Source organism: Globicephala melas, chromosome 9 (assembly GCF_963455315.2).
Source record: "Globicephala melas chromosome 9, mGloMel1.2, whole genome shotgun sequence".
Taxonomy (NCBI): domain Eukaryota; kingdom Metazoa; phylum Chordata; class Mammalia; order Artiodactyla; family Delphinidae; genus Globicephala; species Globicephala melas.
The window spans coordinates 85,321,745-85,337,573 of NC_083322.1; the positions used below are offsets into that span (position 1 = coordinate 85,321,745).

Genomic DNA, 15,829 nt, shown 5'->3' on the forward strand with positions numbered 1-15,829 from the left:
AGGTCTTAAAATTTCCTACTCGGCTGATTCCCCTGTCTACTTCCAGGAGCCATTCTACAGCTAAATGATACTACGTACTTCAAAAACTTTCAAAACCAACTTAAGAAAGGGGAGAATTACTAAAAGCATTTAGCTGATATCAGAATACCCTATAATACCTTGTAAAATACCTTTTAAAAAAGTAAGACCTTTAAAAACTTTTCAAAATAACTTTCATATCTTTTACCTTAAGTTTTATCCTTACTTCACATTTGTGGGGTACAAAAGACAGTAACCCCATTTAAAAGATGAGTAATGGAGGAAATAGAAAGGTTAAAAGACTGATCTAATATTACCAACATTGTTTGTGGCAGTCAGAACAGATTTCTTCCTTTCCTGGACTCTATAAACATCAGTGTTACGTAGTATCAAATAATGATACACTGGCATGTGATCATTTGAATTCTGTTAAAATCCAAAAGGAGTTATCTTTTACCAGAATGGTAAAAATTCATAGATTAAAGCTTTTAAAAATTAATCTGTAGGTACACAATCAGTAACGCGTATCTCCTAGCATAAAATTGGGAGCTTTTTTGATATACCATAGTTTGAAAAATTCTTCCATAGTGCAAATTTGATCTTTCTGTTTTTTAAGGAGCCTCCATACTGTTCCATAGTGGCTGTACCAATTTACATTTCCACCAACCGTATAGGAGGGTTCCCTTTCTCCACTCCCTCCCCAGCATTTATGACTGTAGCCATTCTGATCAGAGTGAGGTAATACCTCATTATAATTTTGATTTGCATTTCTCTAATATTTAGTTACGTTGAGCATTTTTTCATGTGCCTGTTGGCCATCTGTATGTCTTTTTTTGGAGAAATGTCTATTTAGATCTTCTGCCTGTATTTGGATTGGGTTGTTTGGGTTTTTTTTGATATTGAGCTATATGAGCTGTTTGTATATGTTGTAAATTAATCCCTTGTCTGTTGCATCATTTGCAAATATTTTCTCCCATTCTGTAGGTTGTCTTTTCATTTTGTTTAAGGTTTCCTTTGCTGTGCAAAAGCTTTTAAGTGTAATTAGGTCCCATTTGTTTATTTTTGATTTTATTTCCATTACTCTAGGAGATGGATCCAAAAAGATATTTCTGCAATTTATGTCAGAGTGTTCTGCCTGTGTTTTCCTCTAGGAGGTTTATAGTATTTGGTCTTACATTTAGATCTTTAATCTACTTTGAGTTTATTTTTGTATATGGTGTTAGAGAATGTTATTTCTTTCTTTTATATATAGCTGTCCAGTTTTCCCAGCACCACTTATTGAGGAGACTCTTTTCTCCATTGTATCTTCTTGTCTCCTTTGTCATAGATTAATTGACCATAGGTGTGTGTGTTTATTTCTGGGCTTTCGATTCTCTTCCATTGACCTATATTTCTATTTTTGTGCCAGTACCATACTTTCTTGATTACTGTAGCTTTGTAGTATAGTCTGAAGTCAGAGAGTCTCATTCCTCCCGCTCTGTTTTTCTTTCTCAAGATTGCTTTGGCTATTCAGGATCTATTGTGTTTCCATACAAATTAAAAATTTATTTTTGTTCTAGTTCTGTGGAAAGTGCCATTGGTAAATTGATAGGGATTGCACTGAATCTGTAGATTGCTTTGGGTAGTATAGTCATTTTAAAAAATATTGATTCTTTCAATTCAAGAACACGTTATATCTTTCCATCTGTTTGTGTCATCTTCAATTTCTTTCATATGATCCAGCAATCCCACTCCTGGGCATATATCCAGAGAAAACTATAATTCGAAAAGATACTTGCACCCCAATGTTCATTGAAGCACTATTTGCAATAGCCAAGACATGGAAGCAACCTAAGTGTCCATCAACAGATGAATGGAGAAAGAAGATGTGGGGGGTGTGTGTGTGTGTGTGTGTGTGTGTGTGTGTGTAAAATGGAATATTAGTCTTAAAAATAATGAAGTAATACCATTTGCAGCAACAAGGATGAACCTAGAGATTATCACATTAAGTGAAGTAAGCTAGACCAAGACAAATATCATATGACATCTCTTATACATGGAATCTAAAAAAACAAAAGATACAAATGAACTTATTTACAAAACAAAAATAGACCCACAGACATAGAAAGCAAACTTAGGTTACCAAAGGGGAAAGGTGGTAGGGGGAGAGATAAATTAGGAGTCTGGGATAAACATGTACTGACTACTATATGTAAAATGTATATAGATCCTTGAAGTCATTGCCCTTACTCAAACTCTTACTCTGATTTATATAGCCTTCTGCTTTCTTTTCTAAAGAGAAGCTTCTAAATTCCTTGTCAATAACATCACATTTCTCAGGATTGTTTCGTACAACTGTAACCTTAAATTTGATAATCTCATCAAAACTATTGGTTTGATTAAGGTAAATTTAAGTGGAAAATTTACGTAGTAGCAGTGCTTGATTTGGCTTTTTAAAATCATGATTATTAGACAGAAGAACTTATAGATGTATTTAGAAACATTTGTAGCTGGAATAAGAATCTGGAGATGATTTGCTGTTTGTTTACACAGTTAAGATCCAGCTAGTAAAAATACTTGGACGAAATGAAGTTGCCAAGTTCTACATATTTTGTTCTTCCTGCTTGAGGTTGAAGGTCATGCTGCTTCCTCTTCACTACTGTATGTTGACTCTTCCGCCATCAATTCTGAATCTTTAAGTTGTGTTATATCTTGTTGCTCTGGAAGGGGCTTGCCTTCGCAGTCATAGCCAAACCAAAGTGGAGGGTCAGTAGCATTATATTCCTGCTGCTGAACTATAGATGACATTCTGTTAGCTGCTTCTCTGTAATAACAGTGATGAGCATTAGCTAGTTGCAGAAGTAATCACTAGTGCAGAATTTTCAAACTAGATCACATTTGGAATTAAAGAACTCACTGTCACAACTTGAATTCATTTCACATCTCTCTTGCCTTCCTGATGGGGAGGGTGTGGGTAAATTGTGCTAATAATCAGGATCCCAAAGCTTAAGTAGCTCAATAGTTCTCTGGTTCATCCAGTTCAGAGATTAACAGATACAGTAAATGAAAAGTATCAGGAAACTTGAAAATGTAGAAACTGAATGCTCCTGCCAGAAACATGTCTGTCTGTTTGTCTCAAACTCCCTCTCTCTCTTTTAATAGCTTAATGCTCTAGTATAGATGGGAGCTGGGAAATTTGAAAAGAAAATGTCTACTTAGGACTCACTGTGTGTTCTAAGTTTCTTCAAGTGCATGTGGGATCCTTTGAGTACCTTCTGCTCAGGTACTTAGGCCTGAGTGACTCCAAGAACTTGTAGGAAATGATTTGGGAATTGAAGCCGTCTACTGCAGTGGTTAGTCATTACACGTTTAACCTGGCGAGAGAGGTTTCTTTGGATCAGTATAGAACAATGATTTTCAAACACGATATGCCACACAGTTGTAAAGTATCAGATGGTTAATAATAATGATATTTTGAAGTTTGTAAGTGATTTTTGTTTTTTATAAATTAAAGGGGATTCAAGGTTATCCCTGTAATAACATCACTTGCCCTCACATTTCCTTCTAGTTTCTTGAGTAAGCTAAAAGAAAGGGGAATTTGGAGCCTACATCGAAGACTACTTGTAATCAGCCTCTTATTTATGCATCAGCAAGTAAATTGGGCAAACAGTACTTGTCTCCCCTTATTGATCAAATCTCTTGAATGTTAGAGCTTTAAAAAACTTGAAAATCACTAATCTAAAGATAAAAGAGCAGCATAACAGTGATAAGATCTAGGTACAAAGTATGGCTCTGTCTTTTATTTGTATGACTTTGGGTATGTTATTTAAGCTGCTTATACCAGTTTCCTTATTCATTTTTATGGTAATAGGGTATTTGTGAGGATTAGATAATAAACATAAAATAAGATTTAGCACATACATGGCCAGTGATAATTGTTAAGTAATATTATTTGTTCATATTAATAATAAAATTCAGTAGGTCCAAATTACAAGGGCCTTACCACAAAGACCTTTCCGTGAGCTAGAGAGGAGAACTCTGAGATTTATTTCCTAACAACACAGATATTAGAGTACCTAGGTAGTAATTTATGCTGCCAGGAACTGCTAAATAAGGTCCTCAAGGAATCTCTATACTGCTGTTTGGGGCTCTGAAGACCACCTAGACTTTCTCTACTCATCTCTCTAAAGTTTAAAGTTTTCGACTCCAGACACAAAAATATCAGAAAGGTCCCTTTGCTCTTTGCTAATTATAGACTTAATGGCTCTTCTGCCTCTTTGTGATTCAGACCCTCCTGGGTTGTGGAGACTATTGTTTGGGTCTTTCTCCCTCTTTTCCACTATGCTTTTCTTCATCTCCATTGCCTGTCTTGCTTTCCCCACAGAGGTCCATAAATTGAAAGGTTAGTTGAATACAACTGCTTCAAATGTAGACAGCTAGATTTTCCCGTCAAATTTATAATCTCAGTTATTACTTATTTCTCCTTGAATTAAAGGAGACTTTATTATGTCTCCACATGGGACTTCTGGAATCACTTCCTGGGATCCCTTCAGGCTCTGGGGTTGTAGAATAACAGCATATCTCATGCTGGAAGCGCTTCAGCCAATTTGCTCATTGACCAAAAGTTTGCTACTCCCCTAGTTCAGATAGGATGGGCTGAACAGACCTCTTTGATTTGTAAAGCTGGTGCAGTGTTTTCAGATTCCATTGAGTATGGGGGAATTTGTATAAAGAACAGTTTCTTCTGAGGGCTATAATTGGACTTTAAGGGCTGCATTGTATACTTTTATGTCCAAATGGAATCAGATGTGTGGGAATACATTGCTTTGTGATTCAAAGTCATTGAACCTCTTCCCAAGAAAAATCTCCTATATCCTAACGACCAAATGTTCCATTTCACCCAGACAAAACAAAGCTCTTGCTGTTTAGGGAGCGAGAGCAAACAACTGTGCTTTTTTAGAGTGAACATAGGTAGGGGATTAGATGTCATCATGAGCTTGTGTCTTGAAGGGTCCACATTCTCTGCAGCACTTCCAGTTCCACCCAAGAATCCCATGGATCTAAGTGGAGAAGAAGATGCTCTACAGTCTCTAGAGCTGACCCCAAACAGCAGAATGTGGCCAGGCCTTACCACTTCTCTAATCAGTTTTGAAGCCCAAGTATCTTGGGCTTGACTGACAAACAGCATCCTCTCCTAGAAGCAGGATGTCAAGAACAGATGCTCCTGGAGCCTAACTAGTCTAGCCACCCTGCTGCGGGGATAGCCCTTCTCCATTGCTAGACAAGGATAGAATCAGAGAATTCTAGGCCTCTTTCTTGCTGGATCTTAGCAGGAGTGGAGCTATAAGGGAGAGTACAGTGGTTTGGCCTCTTTAGACAATGAGATGGGCAGACAAGCCAGCTCCCTTCTAGGTATTAGGGCCAAGTCTCTGTCTGCTTCTTGCTCATAGGGACAGGCAGGCTTGGTGGTAGAAAACAAAATAGACCTTTTGGCTGTCCTGGATTAGGTAAAGGAATTTTCCATAGATTCAGTTAGTTAACTAGAGTTTTGCATTGGGTTTTGGGGGCCAAACCCTAGTAGTAAAATCTTACTTGTTTTATTTTCTTTGCGTATTTTTATCTAAGGACCTTGCAAGAGGAGTGAGTAGTCAAAGGCAGGAATTGGAAATTACTAGATATCTTGGGTCTTCTTGACCAAGCACCATATTTATTACACTTTAACATCCCATACCATGATTACGTTCACCATGTTTAGGATCAGAGAGGCCCTGGCTAGAAAGTCTTCATTCATTCTACTTAAAATCCTACGTTTTAGAAGTTCAATAATATTACCTCCCCAAAATAATGATCGGCAAAATAAAGTCAAAAGATTAGAAGCTAAACTCCTTTGTGTAATATATTAATTCATTTACTGTCATCTTGCCCAAAGTTGGCTGTTTAACGATATGACAGGGTCAGCAGGGACTCGTAGGACCTCATTTCATGGTATACACTTTAAATGAAGTTAATAATATCCATGTCAGTCGTCTCCAGACCTATCAAGAAGGGCTGAGTCTCTACTCCTCTCCAAAAATTTTTAAGAACCTGCTCCCTTTTTTCTGATCCAGCTTCAGTTGGCTGCCCTCCTCCCTGGCAAGCCTGGGCCCAGTGAGAGTGCCTATTTTACAAGTAATAGTTTTGTTTTTGTTTTGTTTTTCATTTCATTTTAGCATACACATCCTTAGATCAGAAATCATTTTCTTCCTCAGGCATCAAGTGACCAGGTCTCATGGGTCAGCTCATGCCCGGGCTGCTTAATTAAGAAAGTTCTTCTGTGAAGTCTACATGCTTAGAACACCTTATGTACTTTGTACCTTGATACTATTAATTCTTAGTATTCATTTTTCCAACCTTCAGAAAAGAACCTGACCTTCAGGGATTGGTCAGGAATTCTCATTTGAACACTCCACAGGTTACTTCAAGAGGTCAGTTAAAATACTTGCACATTTTTACTTTCAGTCAGTAGGAAAAAAAAATGAACAATGGAGCAAATAACTGCTTTCTATCTAAAAACTCACAGGGTGGACACCTAATACCTTCTACCTTTATAGATTGCTTATTTACCCAACTCTTATTTCATTGGAAACATTTTGTAAATTGAGTAAATAGGTTGGCCTGTAGCAGTCATCAGAATACCTTACTCTGAGCTCTAGATCTTAGTTAAATAACAACTGTCAAACAAATAGCTTTGGGAGAGATGGGGCTCTTAGGATAACTGTTAATAATTTGTCCATAATTGTGAGCTAGTTTAGTCTGATTCGTTTCTTAACCCCTAGAGGAGATTAACTGAATGGAAATATTTTGAGAGAGGAGTAGAGGAAGAGCTAGTGATTATTCTATGAGGAGCAGAGTTAAGGCCTTGAGCATCTGCATGGTCAAAGAAGGGGAAGTACTAAGAGTAGAAGGGCTACTGGGAAAGGAATGTGAAGCCACAAAGACTATTTTAGAGGGAGCTTCCCTTGGTTCAGCCCAAAATATTGGCTTCAATTAGGTAAAAAATAAAATGAAACCTTCCTAACTCTGAAAACCACTATGTATTATGAATGCTGTGGTGACATATTCTATTTTCTCAGAAAGTAGTTCTCAAAGTTTTTCATATTCAGGTACATACTTACTTGGAAATAAGTCTGCAGTATAGCATCTTTAGGATCCGGAGTTGTTTGCAGCCCATCTGAAGTTTCACAAGCATTTGGTCAGTAAGCAGGATACAACCGGAAACATCCAAAATGTACAGGTAATGGCATTTTGCCGATAACATCTCCAATGCTGAGTCAGTAATCTAAACACACAGCCAAAGTAACTCTGATTATTCCAACAAACTCCATCCCAGGGAAGAGTAGTGTATTGGTCAGTTTGGGCTGCTATAACAAAATACCACAGACTAGATGGTTTAAATAGCATACATTTATTTCTCACAGTTCTAGAGGCTGAAGAGTCCAAGATCAAGTTACCCACAGGTTCAGTGTCTGGTGAGGGCCCTCTTCCTGGTTTGCAGATGGCTACCTTCTTGCTGTAGCCTCACATGGCAGAGAGTGAGCTCTAGTTTCTTCCTCTTCTTTAAGGACACTAATTCCATCATGGGGGCTCTACCCTTGTGACCTCGGTCTAAACCTAATTAGCCCCCCAAAGCCTCACCTCCTAATACTATCACATCAGGGATGAGGGTTTCAACATACAAATTTTGGAAGGACATAAATACTCAGTCCATAACAAGTAGAATCAGAACCATTGTAGATTCTCTTTAACTAGCTTGTCACGTGATGAGCCTATATAACTCAAGTTAGTGATTTAAGTCTGTTTCCAGAACAGTAAGATGTCTGTTTCAAGTGGCACTAATAGAATTTGTGATCTTGCTATTATTTTCATTTTAGAGTTTTCTGTTTGGGATTGGAAACTTCATCAAAATTTCCCTAGTAATACCTGTCACACCAATATGAGCAGTTTATGAAATGCTGCAGTAATGGGATTTAACTTTAAACTTGAAATCCACTGTAAGGCATCATCAATTTGAGAAACATAAGTTTAATGACATCACATGTTACAAAACTATAAAATATATATATCCACTGAAGTTAACCTGTTGCAGACAGGACCAGATTGCTGTGAGAAGGGATCTGGACATCTCTGACGATTTGTGTATGGAGTAATTGGTTCTGGAAAGGGACAAGTAGGTAAGACAGATGTTTGTAGGCAGCAGGGGAGAGAAGAGTAGAAGCCACAGAGACTGCATGAATCTCACTCTGAGAATTTCTGCTCAGGGTTCCAGTATCTTGAGAGTTTGCCCAGATGTTCTGCAGAGGTAATTCAACTCCACTTCTTGGATTACTTCACTTACTCAAGGTTTAGCTTTTGAATTTATAGCTGAACTGGGACTTGCTGCAAAATCAACTAGATTACTCTCCCCAAAGGAATTTTTTTCCAACTGGATTTAATTTCTTATTTTAAATGTTTGAACATTCTAAAAAACATGCCATGAGGCTAAGCTCTTGTTTTTAACATAAAATTGAGAGAATTATGCTGAAAAACCCTTCAGTTTGAAATGTATACTTTTTATGTTTGGAAAAATAGATGTCATTGTCTAAGCATGCTCTGTTTCCAGAACTTGCTCAGAACCAAGGTTTAACATTGCATCTGATTCTCACAAAAATGCTTCAGACATTTTTGCCATTCTTTGTGGGTCTCTGAAGATCTAATGTCACTGGGGGTGGGGATTAACCCTCAGAATTGTAGAGAAAAGGAAAGACAATGAGATGATGGAAAAATCCTGGATAGGTAGAGCTCAGAGTGCTAGGTTTTATTGATACCGGGGGAACTGAAAAGGAGCCCAACATTTCCTGTAGATCAGAATCCCAAATGTTCAGTGACTGAGGTGATGTTTTGGGGACTTATGGGAGCTGGAAACTGGAGGTGGAGATGACTGGTCATGCTCGTAACTCCCAGATACATGGTCTTGATCTCAGTCCTACTGAGCAGAGATTATGTTATTCTCATTTTAGTGCTGGGTGGGATGAGGTCACAGTACTACTCACTGACCTTGGCGGCGAGCTGATTGAAGGGACCTTCCAGGAGGTGGACAAGATGGCCATTCAAGATTGACCCATGGGCTTTTGGGAAACCTAGCCTGGAATGGTGAGCCAGACACTAATGTGTTTCATGGCTCATCAGAAGCAATGGAACTGAAATGTATTAGACAGGACCACAGCCTTATGATTTCTGAGGCTGTGAGGAGTGTTCACATTGGCCCAACTTAAGGTCACTACATCTTCTGAATCAGGATACTCATTTCACCTGCATAGATGGTAAAGCTAAATCCTCCCTTACATTGAGGTTCTGAAATAACTACTCCCCTTCCTTTTTCTCAGCGTAGATCTTCAGTGTAGAGTGATTCATTTTATAATATCTTACTTGTGTGATATCCTCCTTAGTTTCTAGGCTGCAAGACAATATCCACCGCACGATTTATAGAAGGAACTCTCAGTTTTTCCTTACCAAAAAACAAACCAAAGTGAAACGAAACAACAAAAAATTCTCTGCCTCAATTCCTGTTCTCATTGGAGTCTTTCCTTTTCTCATTCTCCTACCTTCCTCGCTTATTAGTGGAGCCTCTTAAAAGCCCAATCGACATCTGTGCCTGCTTTACAGCCAAGGCAGTTCCCAGTGAGCCATGTGTTACCCATGTGTCCGTGTGCAGTGGAAGCAAGGACCCTGCGAGCCATGACTGCTCAAGCTGCAGAGGGTTCATGGTCAGTGCTGCTAGTGTCCTGAGTTCCTTGACCCAGCTCACTTCTAGAACCAGATGATGTTGACCAGAAAGGCATCTGGTTTCCCTAGTTCTAAACAAGTACACTATTGAACAAAGAGAGTTTTACTGTGAATTTTTCAGATTAATGTCATGATTCACCATGTCTTTCCCACCACTGCCTCCTTTTCCTTATTGTGGCACAGTTAATGATGGAGGAATCAGGAGTTCCTAGCATCACTTTCTTAGTCTACTCACCACCCAGACTAAACAACTGAGAAGCTGAATTTTTAGACTAGCTAGAATTAAGGCATCTTAAAATGTCAGGTGATGCTTTGGTAAACAGAAGCCCATCAGTGTGCACAATAGAAGAGGACAAGGTTGTTAATAACCTTGCAATTTCTGAGGATTTTTTTAAAGTTTTTTTAGTTTTCTTCCCTCTGAGTATTTTACTTCCTCTGAGTTTTTCCTGTTAATTTGGTTTGGTCTTTATCTTCCACTTTAGAGGCTTTTCTTTTAAGTCTAGTCTCTTATGTCCTTGATGTCTGCTCATGATTAATAGTGGAGAGCTAAAAGCTGATTGGAAGGTCTGAGTGCAGGATATGGGCCTTCTCTACATTAAACTTCAATGGTTTAGATGGCTTATTTGTTGGAAAATCCACATATGTCAGTATTTTTCAATCTTTCATGTTGGGCTAGTCAGAGTCCCCAGAAAAGAGGCTTCCAATCTGCTGCCTGGAGGCAGAGATCTGGCACTCATATTCTAAATGCTCTGTTGGAAAAGTGCTGAATGTCTCTGCGTTCAGCATTGAGTCACTTAATTCCCATTTTCATTTTTGTACCCAAGATCTCAATTATACATGAGTCTCCCAGCTCAGCAACCTTCTGTTTTATTATCTGGAGAGCAGATAGTAGAGAGATTTCAGTCCCCCCCTCCCAGAGGACATTTAGCAATATCTGGAGACATTTTTTATTGTTATGACTGGAGGTGTGGGGGGCTAGGTGCTACTGACATATAGTGGATAGAGGGCAAGGATGCTGTTAAACATCCTACAGTACACAGAACAGTCCCCCACTACAAAGAATGATCTTGTCCAAAATATCAGTAACGCCAAGGCTGAGAAATCTGACTGTAGGAAATACATCTCAAATCTGGTGAGAGTGGGGAGGGGCAGTTGCCCAGAGGTATGGAGTAGAGGAGCAGATCTAGAGATCTGTCTACTTCTCAAGAACGTTTAACCCAGTCTTCCTTATTCTAGCCACCGTCTTAAGCTAGTTCCAGAGGTACACAGTATTGCCAAGTTTGAAGATTATGGTGTAAATCCACTTTTTTCCCAGCTTTCTCTATGTTGTCTTAGGATTCAAAGCTATCTCTGGTATGCTAAATTCGTCCATCTACTTTCAAGTTTCCAAAATTTCGTTGCTCTTGTCTCCTCTACTGTTTTCCCTATCAAAGTGGCCCCTCACCCTTCTTCTGCAGTTTTGGTAGGGTTTCAAGAGGGAACAATATTATGTGTGTATATTCAATCTGCCATATTAATCCAGAGCCAGAGATCTCTATTTCTTGACATGGGGATATATGCATAGTATATTAAGAGAAAAGAAAGTAGGTTACAATGTATTATAGAAAGTATGATTCTGTTCTTTAAAAAACAAGACAAAGCACAAACCTGTAACTATTTATAATCTCTGTACATAGAAAAGAATTCTAGAAGAATAAGTATAAAATGCAACAGTGGTTATGTCCTGTTTGGTGGTATGACTTTGAATTTTTACTTTGTCCTTCACACTTTTATATGTAGTCCAAAGATTTTGCAATGAGTATATATTCCTTTCAAAGAAGATGTCAAGAAAAATTATCCAACACTTGAAAATAAGACAAAAGATGATTGCATATCCTTTCACTGTCTTACCGGAACATTGTTTTAACAGGTCCAACTGAGAAATTCTATAAGGAATTATGCTTTTGTTTGACATACTGTTTAGTACTGATTAGGGCCCAAACTCTGTTATATTTTTGCCCAGGAGAGATGCAAATTATTTCTGTCTGGTAGAAACTATAACTCCAAGGTTATGGATTTATTACCTTGTAGGACATTAACCAATTTTGGATTTAACCTAACAATTATATTCCAACATTCTTTCTTTAGTTCCTATATAAATACCCAGTTTGATCAAATGCTCTATGAATTGACTTTACCATTTTGCTGGTTCTCTCATTGAATTAAATATTTGACACATTTTTATATTTGTATAAGAGTTGTCTTTAACTTCTTGCAGATTCTACTTTGACACAAATGAAATCATAAAGCTATTTCCAATTTGGGGAAAGAAGAGAACTCTAATGAATACCACAGACATGGCAAAGAAAACAAGTTCTCTGGTGAGTCCAACTGCTAATTGCTACCCTGCCTGGGTTCTTTGGCAATACTTCAATCTGATATGTCTGAGCTGACTCCTGCACATACCTTTGGACAGCCAGCAATGCTGAGAGATGTGAGATTAATACAATAAATGGCCAGTGCTTTAATAATCTCATCTGACAGCTGGGGGCAGTAAGAGACATCCATGTTCCAAGATCAGTGAGCCTTTGCAGAATGCCTGCAAGAAATTCCAAAGTTAAAGGTTTTTTTCTTTTTCTTTTTCTTAGTCTTTATTCAAATGTTGTGTACATCTATAGCCATCTTACCCATAGCAATTTACCTAATATGCATTTCAGTTTCTGAAATATAGATGTGTTACATTTTGTTGCAAACAAAAGCCATTATGTCCAGAATTTCTTTATAACAAAAGATACTCACACACCAGTTAACAGTTCAGTAATAATCAAATTCCTGCTAACAGAATTTGGTTTTCCTGAGGTTAGCGCAAATGGAATTTTACCCATGTGGTTAGTAATTATTAGAGTTATATTCAGTCCAATGAGTGGAGGAAAAGAAATCTGGAGATGAGAATTGGAAGGCAAACACTCTGGGGTTGACAGTATAATATAATGGAAAAAGCACAGTCTTTGGAACCAGGCTGACCTGAGTTTTAATTTCATTCTACCACCTTATTAGCTTTGAAACCTTAGCAAGTCACTCAATCTTTCTGAACCTCAGTGTCCTCTTCTTCAAATTAGGGAAAATATCTACCCTCCAGCATTGTTCTGAAATGCCAAAATGTTCATCTGAAATTTTTAGGGCTAGAAAAGGTCTGGAAATCATGGAAGTTCTTCCCTTTATCTCAGGAGTTCTTAATTTTCATTCCTACTTTTCAGTAAAAACAAAAAACAAACAAAAAACCTGAGTGATAAGAAGAATCCATGAGGAAATAATGGTCAAATTTTATAGTTCAGCAGTTATACAAGAACAAAATGATCTGCAGAAGTAAACTAACAGTAACTGTAAAAATATCTTAAGTCGGGCTTCCCTGGTGGCGCAGTTGTTGAGAGTCCGCCTGCCGATGCAGGGGACATGGGTTCGTGCCCCAGTCTGGGAAGATCCCAGATGCCGCGGAGCGGCTGGGCCTGTGAGCCATGGCCACTGAGCCTGCGCTCCACAATGGGAGAGGCCACAGCAGTGAGAGGCCCACGTACCGCAAAAAAAAAAACAAAGAAAGAAACAAAAATATCTTAAGATGAGTAGAAATTGGAAACCATGACCAATTCAAGATAACCTTAATACTAGTAAGAAAAGTCCATCCCTCAAATTACAAGAATTACAACTATCAACGTGTGCTCAGTCACTCTAAAGGTTTAGCCTCATTGTGAAGCAGCTCAAATTCTTAGAGTACTAAATTAGAGACTTCGGTATATGATAGTTTACCATTTTTAGTTACAAGTGTTAAATTTTAGTAATCCTAGAGGATTAAGGCATTCCTTATTTATATGTAAAAATGGATGTCTATCAGACATTTTCCTCTCAGACCTGAGGGAAGGACCTGGGCTGTTGGATCAGTAATGGCCATTAGGATGACTCCAGAGGTAAAACTACCAGTGGGCTTCCCTCTCATTGAGTATGCCAATTTCCCCTTATTTTAGCCCTAAGGAAGACTGGAAAGAACTAGTCAGCCACCTGTTTTCTTTAATAAGTTAATAGAAGAGGGAAAGTTTCCTGGAGGGGCAGTTTAGCACAGTAGATAAGACTAGGACAGTGGCATCAGATATAGTGGGTTTAGAAGCCTTGCTCTGCCACTATGGGTTACTGAAACTCGCTGAGCCACAACGTCTCTTCGGGTAAAATGCAAATGATAACACCCATATCAAAGTTTAGTTGTGCAGATTATATGAAATAATATATGTACCTGATATAGTTCCTAGAACAAAGTAGATTCTCTAGCTAGCTATAAAATTGTATATACAGTGTTACTTGAGAGACAGTATAACATGCTTGGCATGTAGTAAGCACTCAGTAAATGTTAACTGTTATGGGGATTTGCATATGATAACAGTAATAATAAAGATGCACATTTGTATTGTACTTTGGAGAAAACTAAAAGATATTGGTTATTTTACCCTAAATCATCTTTTTCTGACCACAGCAACCAACAGTGATTCCTCTTTCCTTTGACCTCATACAGAACTTGTCTTTTTCAGCTGATTCAGCACTTACAGTACTTCACTCATTCCTGTTTTGTGGCTAAATTTATATGGAGATTTGTTTCCTCTAGCAACTAAGTGATGTCAAAAATTGGAAGGAGCAGTTTTTCAGGAAACATTGAGGTCCCTGTCATTGGAGATAATCAAGCATAGAGGGCACAACTAGTGTGGTGCAGAGGGAAATCTAGCTTTAAAGGATTGGAACTGGTAGTCTTGAAGCTCAGCTCAGATTCAACAAGTTTTTCAATTAGAATGCAATAAGTCTCTCAGAGGTACTGTCTGGAACCCTGCTAGCTTTTTATACCCCTTTCACAAGCATCATATTTAGAATACAGTAAGTTCTCAATAAATACTAGTTGCTTGCTCAACCCTTTATGGGTATCTTCAAGGATATAAAGAATTGTTTTAAGAATACAGGAATTCTTATGTTGCAAGGGGTAGGATAACATTGTTTTCTGCTTAGAGAATGGTTAGAGTTCAAGGAACCAGAGAAAATGTAAAGCAAGAAGGAATATTTTAAACAATAAGAATAGTTTATTGAAAGATGAAACAAGCTTCAAAGGGAGATTCAAGGCTCTTGGTGTCTGCAAACCCTTTTCAGTAGCATCTGTCAATATCTTGGACTGCTTGAATCACTTCTGCTTTAAGCCTTTTTTTAAAGCTCTGATATTCTTTGAAGTTAAACTTTCTCAGAGGTTTTAAATTAAGAATAACTTATAAAAATTATTACAAGGTCTATGATACATTCATGGTAGCATTCTCACTCATGGAAAATCTGAGGCACAAAGATGAGTCCAAGGCATTATGCTTGGCATAAATCAGTGCAGATCTGAGAAATAAGTCAGAACTTTTCCTCTTTTATAATTCATATTTTCCTTTAGAGACATGTAAGTCGTATTAAGTACTTAAGTCTGCAGGCATTTTTCAACATAATCATTCATGAAATTCCATTTCCCCCCTACTGATAAGATTATTATATGCTCTTCTGGCTACAGTGTTACAAAATCACACATATATCAATGCTGTTGATTTTCTTTTCTCAGAAAATGTTAGACTGAGATTCTTAAGCTTTTATAGTGAAAATGGAGAGAAAATTAAAAATTACCGATTTTGACTTCCATCCCATGTATCAACCAATTTTGCTGTGGGTTAACAATCTTGAAGACAACTTCCAAATCGCTTAGTGAGTTAAATAATTTCTTCTCTGTATCTTATGAGCTGAGTCACAGTATGGGGGCTTAATGACTGCATTCCTAAGTTGGGTATGTAGAAGAGACTGATTTTCACTAACATTTACTGACTGTCACAGTAATGTGCTTCTGCCAAAATCCTGATTTAAACCACCTCGACAGGTGGCAGCTCCCAGTCTCAAAAAAGCTCACCTCATGGTGCATACTCATAACACCATCTCTTGACTATTTGCCTCATTACATTCTGATTAATCCTGCTACCAACTTCTGTTTGGGGGTGGGGTG

The 15,829-nt window shown here is 38.0% G+C and overlaps 2 protein-coding genes across 3 annotated transcripts in view; one reads left to right on the top strand and one right to left on the bottom strand.

Annotated features, from left to right (window-relative positions):
* The window catches only part of FAM185A (family with sequence similarity 185 member A), a 150,241-nt gene that overhangs the window by 74,006 nt on the left and 60,406 nt on the right, over positions 1-15,829 (top strand). The window contains exon 8 of one of the 2 annotated variants that reach the window (XR_009565127.1): positions 12,056-12,158. Coding sequence is in view for 1 of the 2 variants with exons in the window: in XM_060304782.1 (XP_060160765.1) it covers positions 12,056-12,084 (29 nt within the window). In the remaining variant the exon portion in view is untranslated. Of the gene's footprint in view, positions 1-12,055; positions 12,249-15,829 lie in introns of those variants that run through there. The other variant, XM_060304782.1, reaches the window with a different exon arrangement.
* FBXL13 (F-box and leucine rich repeat protein 13) overlaps positions 2,635-15,829 on the bottom strand; it is a 185,484-nt gene continuing 172,289 nt past the window's right edge. The window contains 4 exon segments of the mRNA XM_030834313.2: positions 2,635-2,821; positions 7,152-7,315; positions 12,244-12,343; positions 12,345-12,376. Coding sequence (XP_030690173.2) covers positions 2,635-2,821; positions 7,152-7,315; positions 12,244-12,343; positions 12,345-12,376 — 483 coding nt within the window.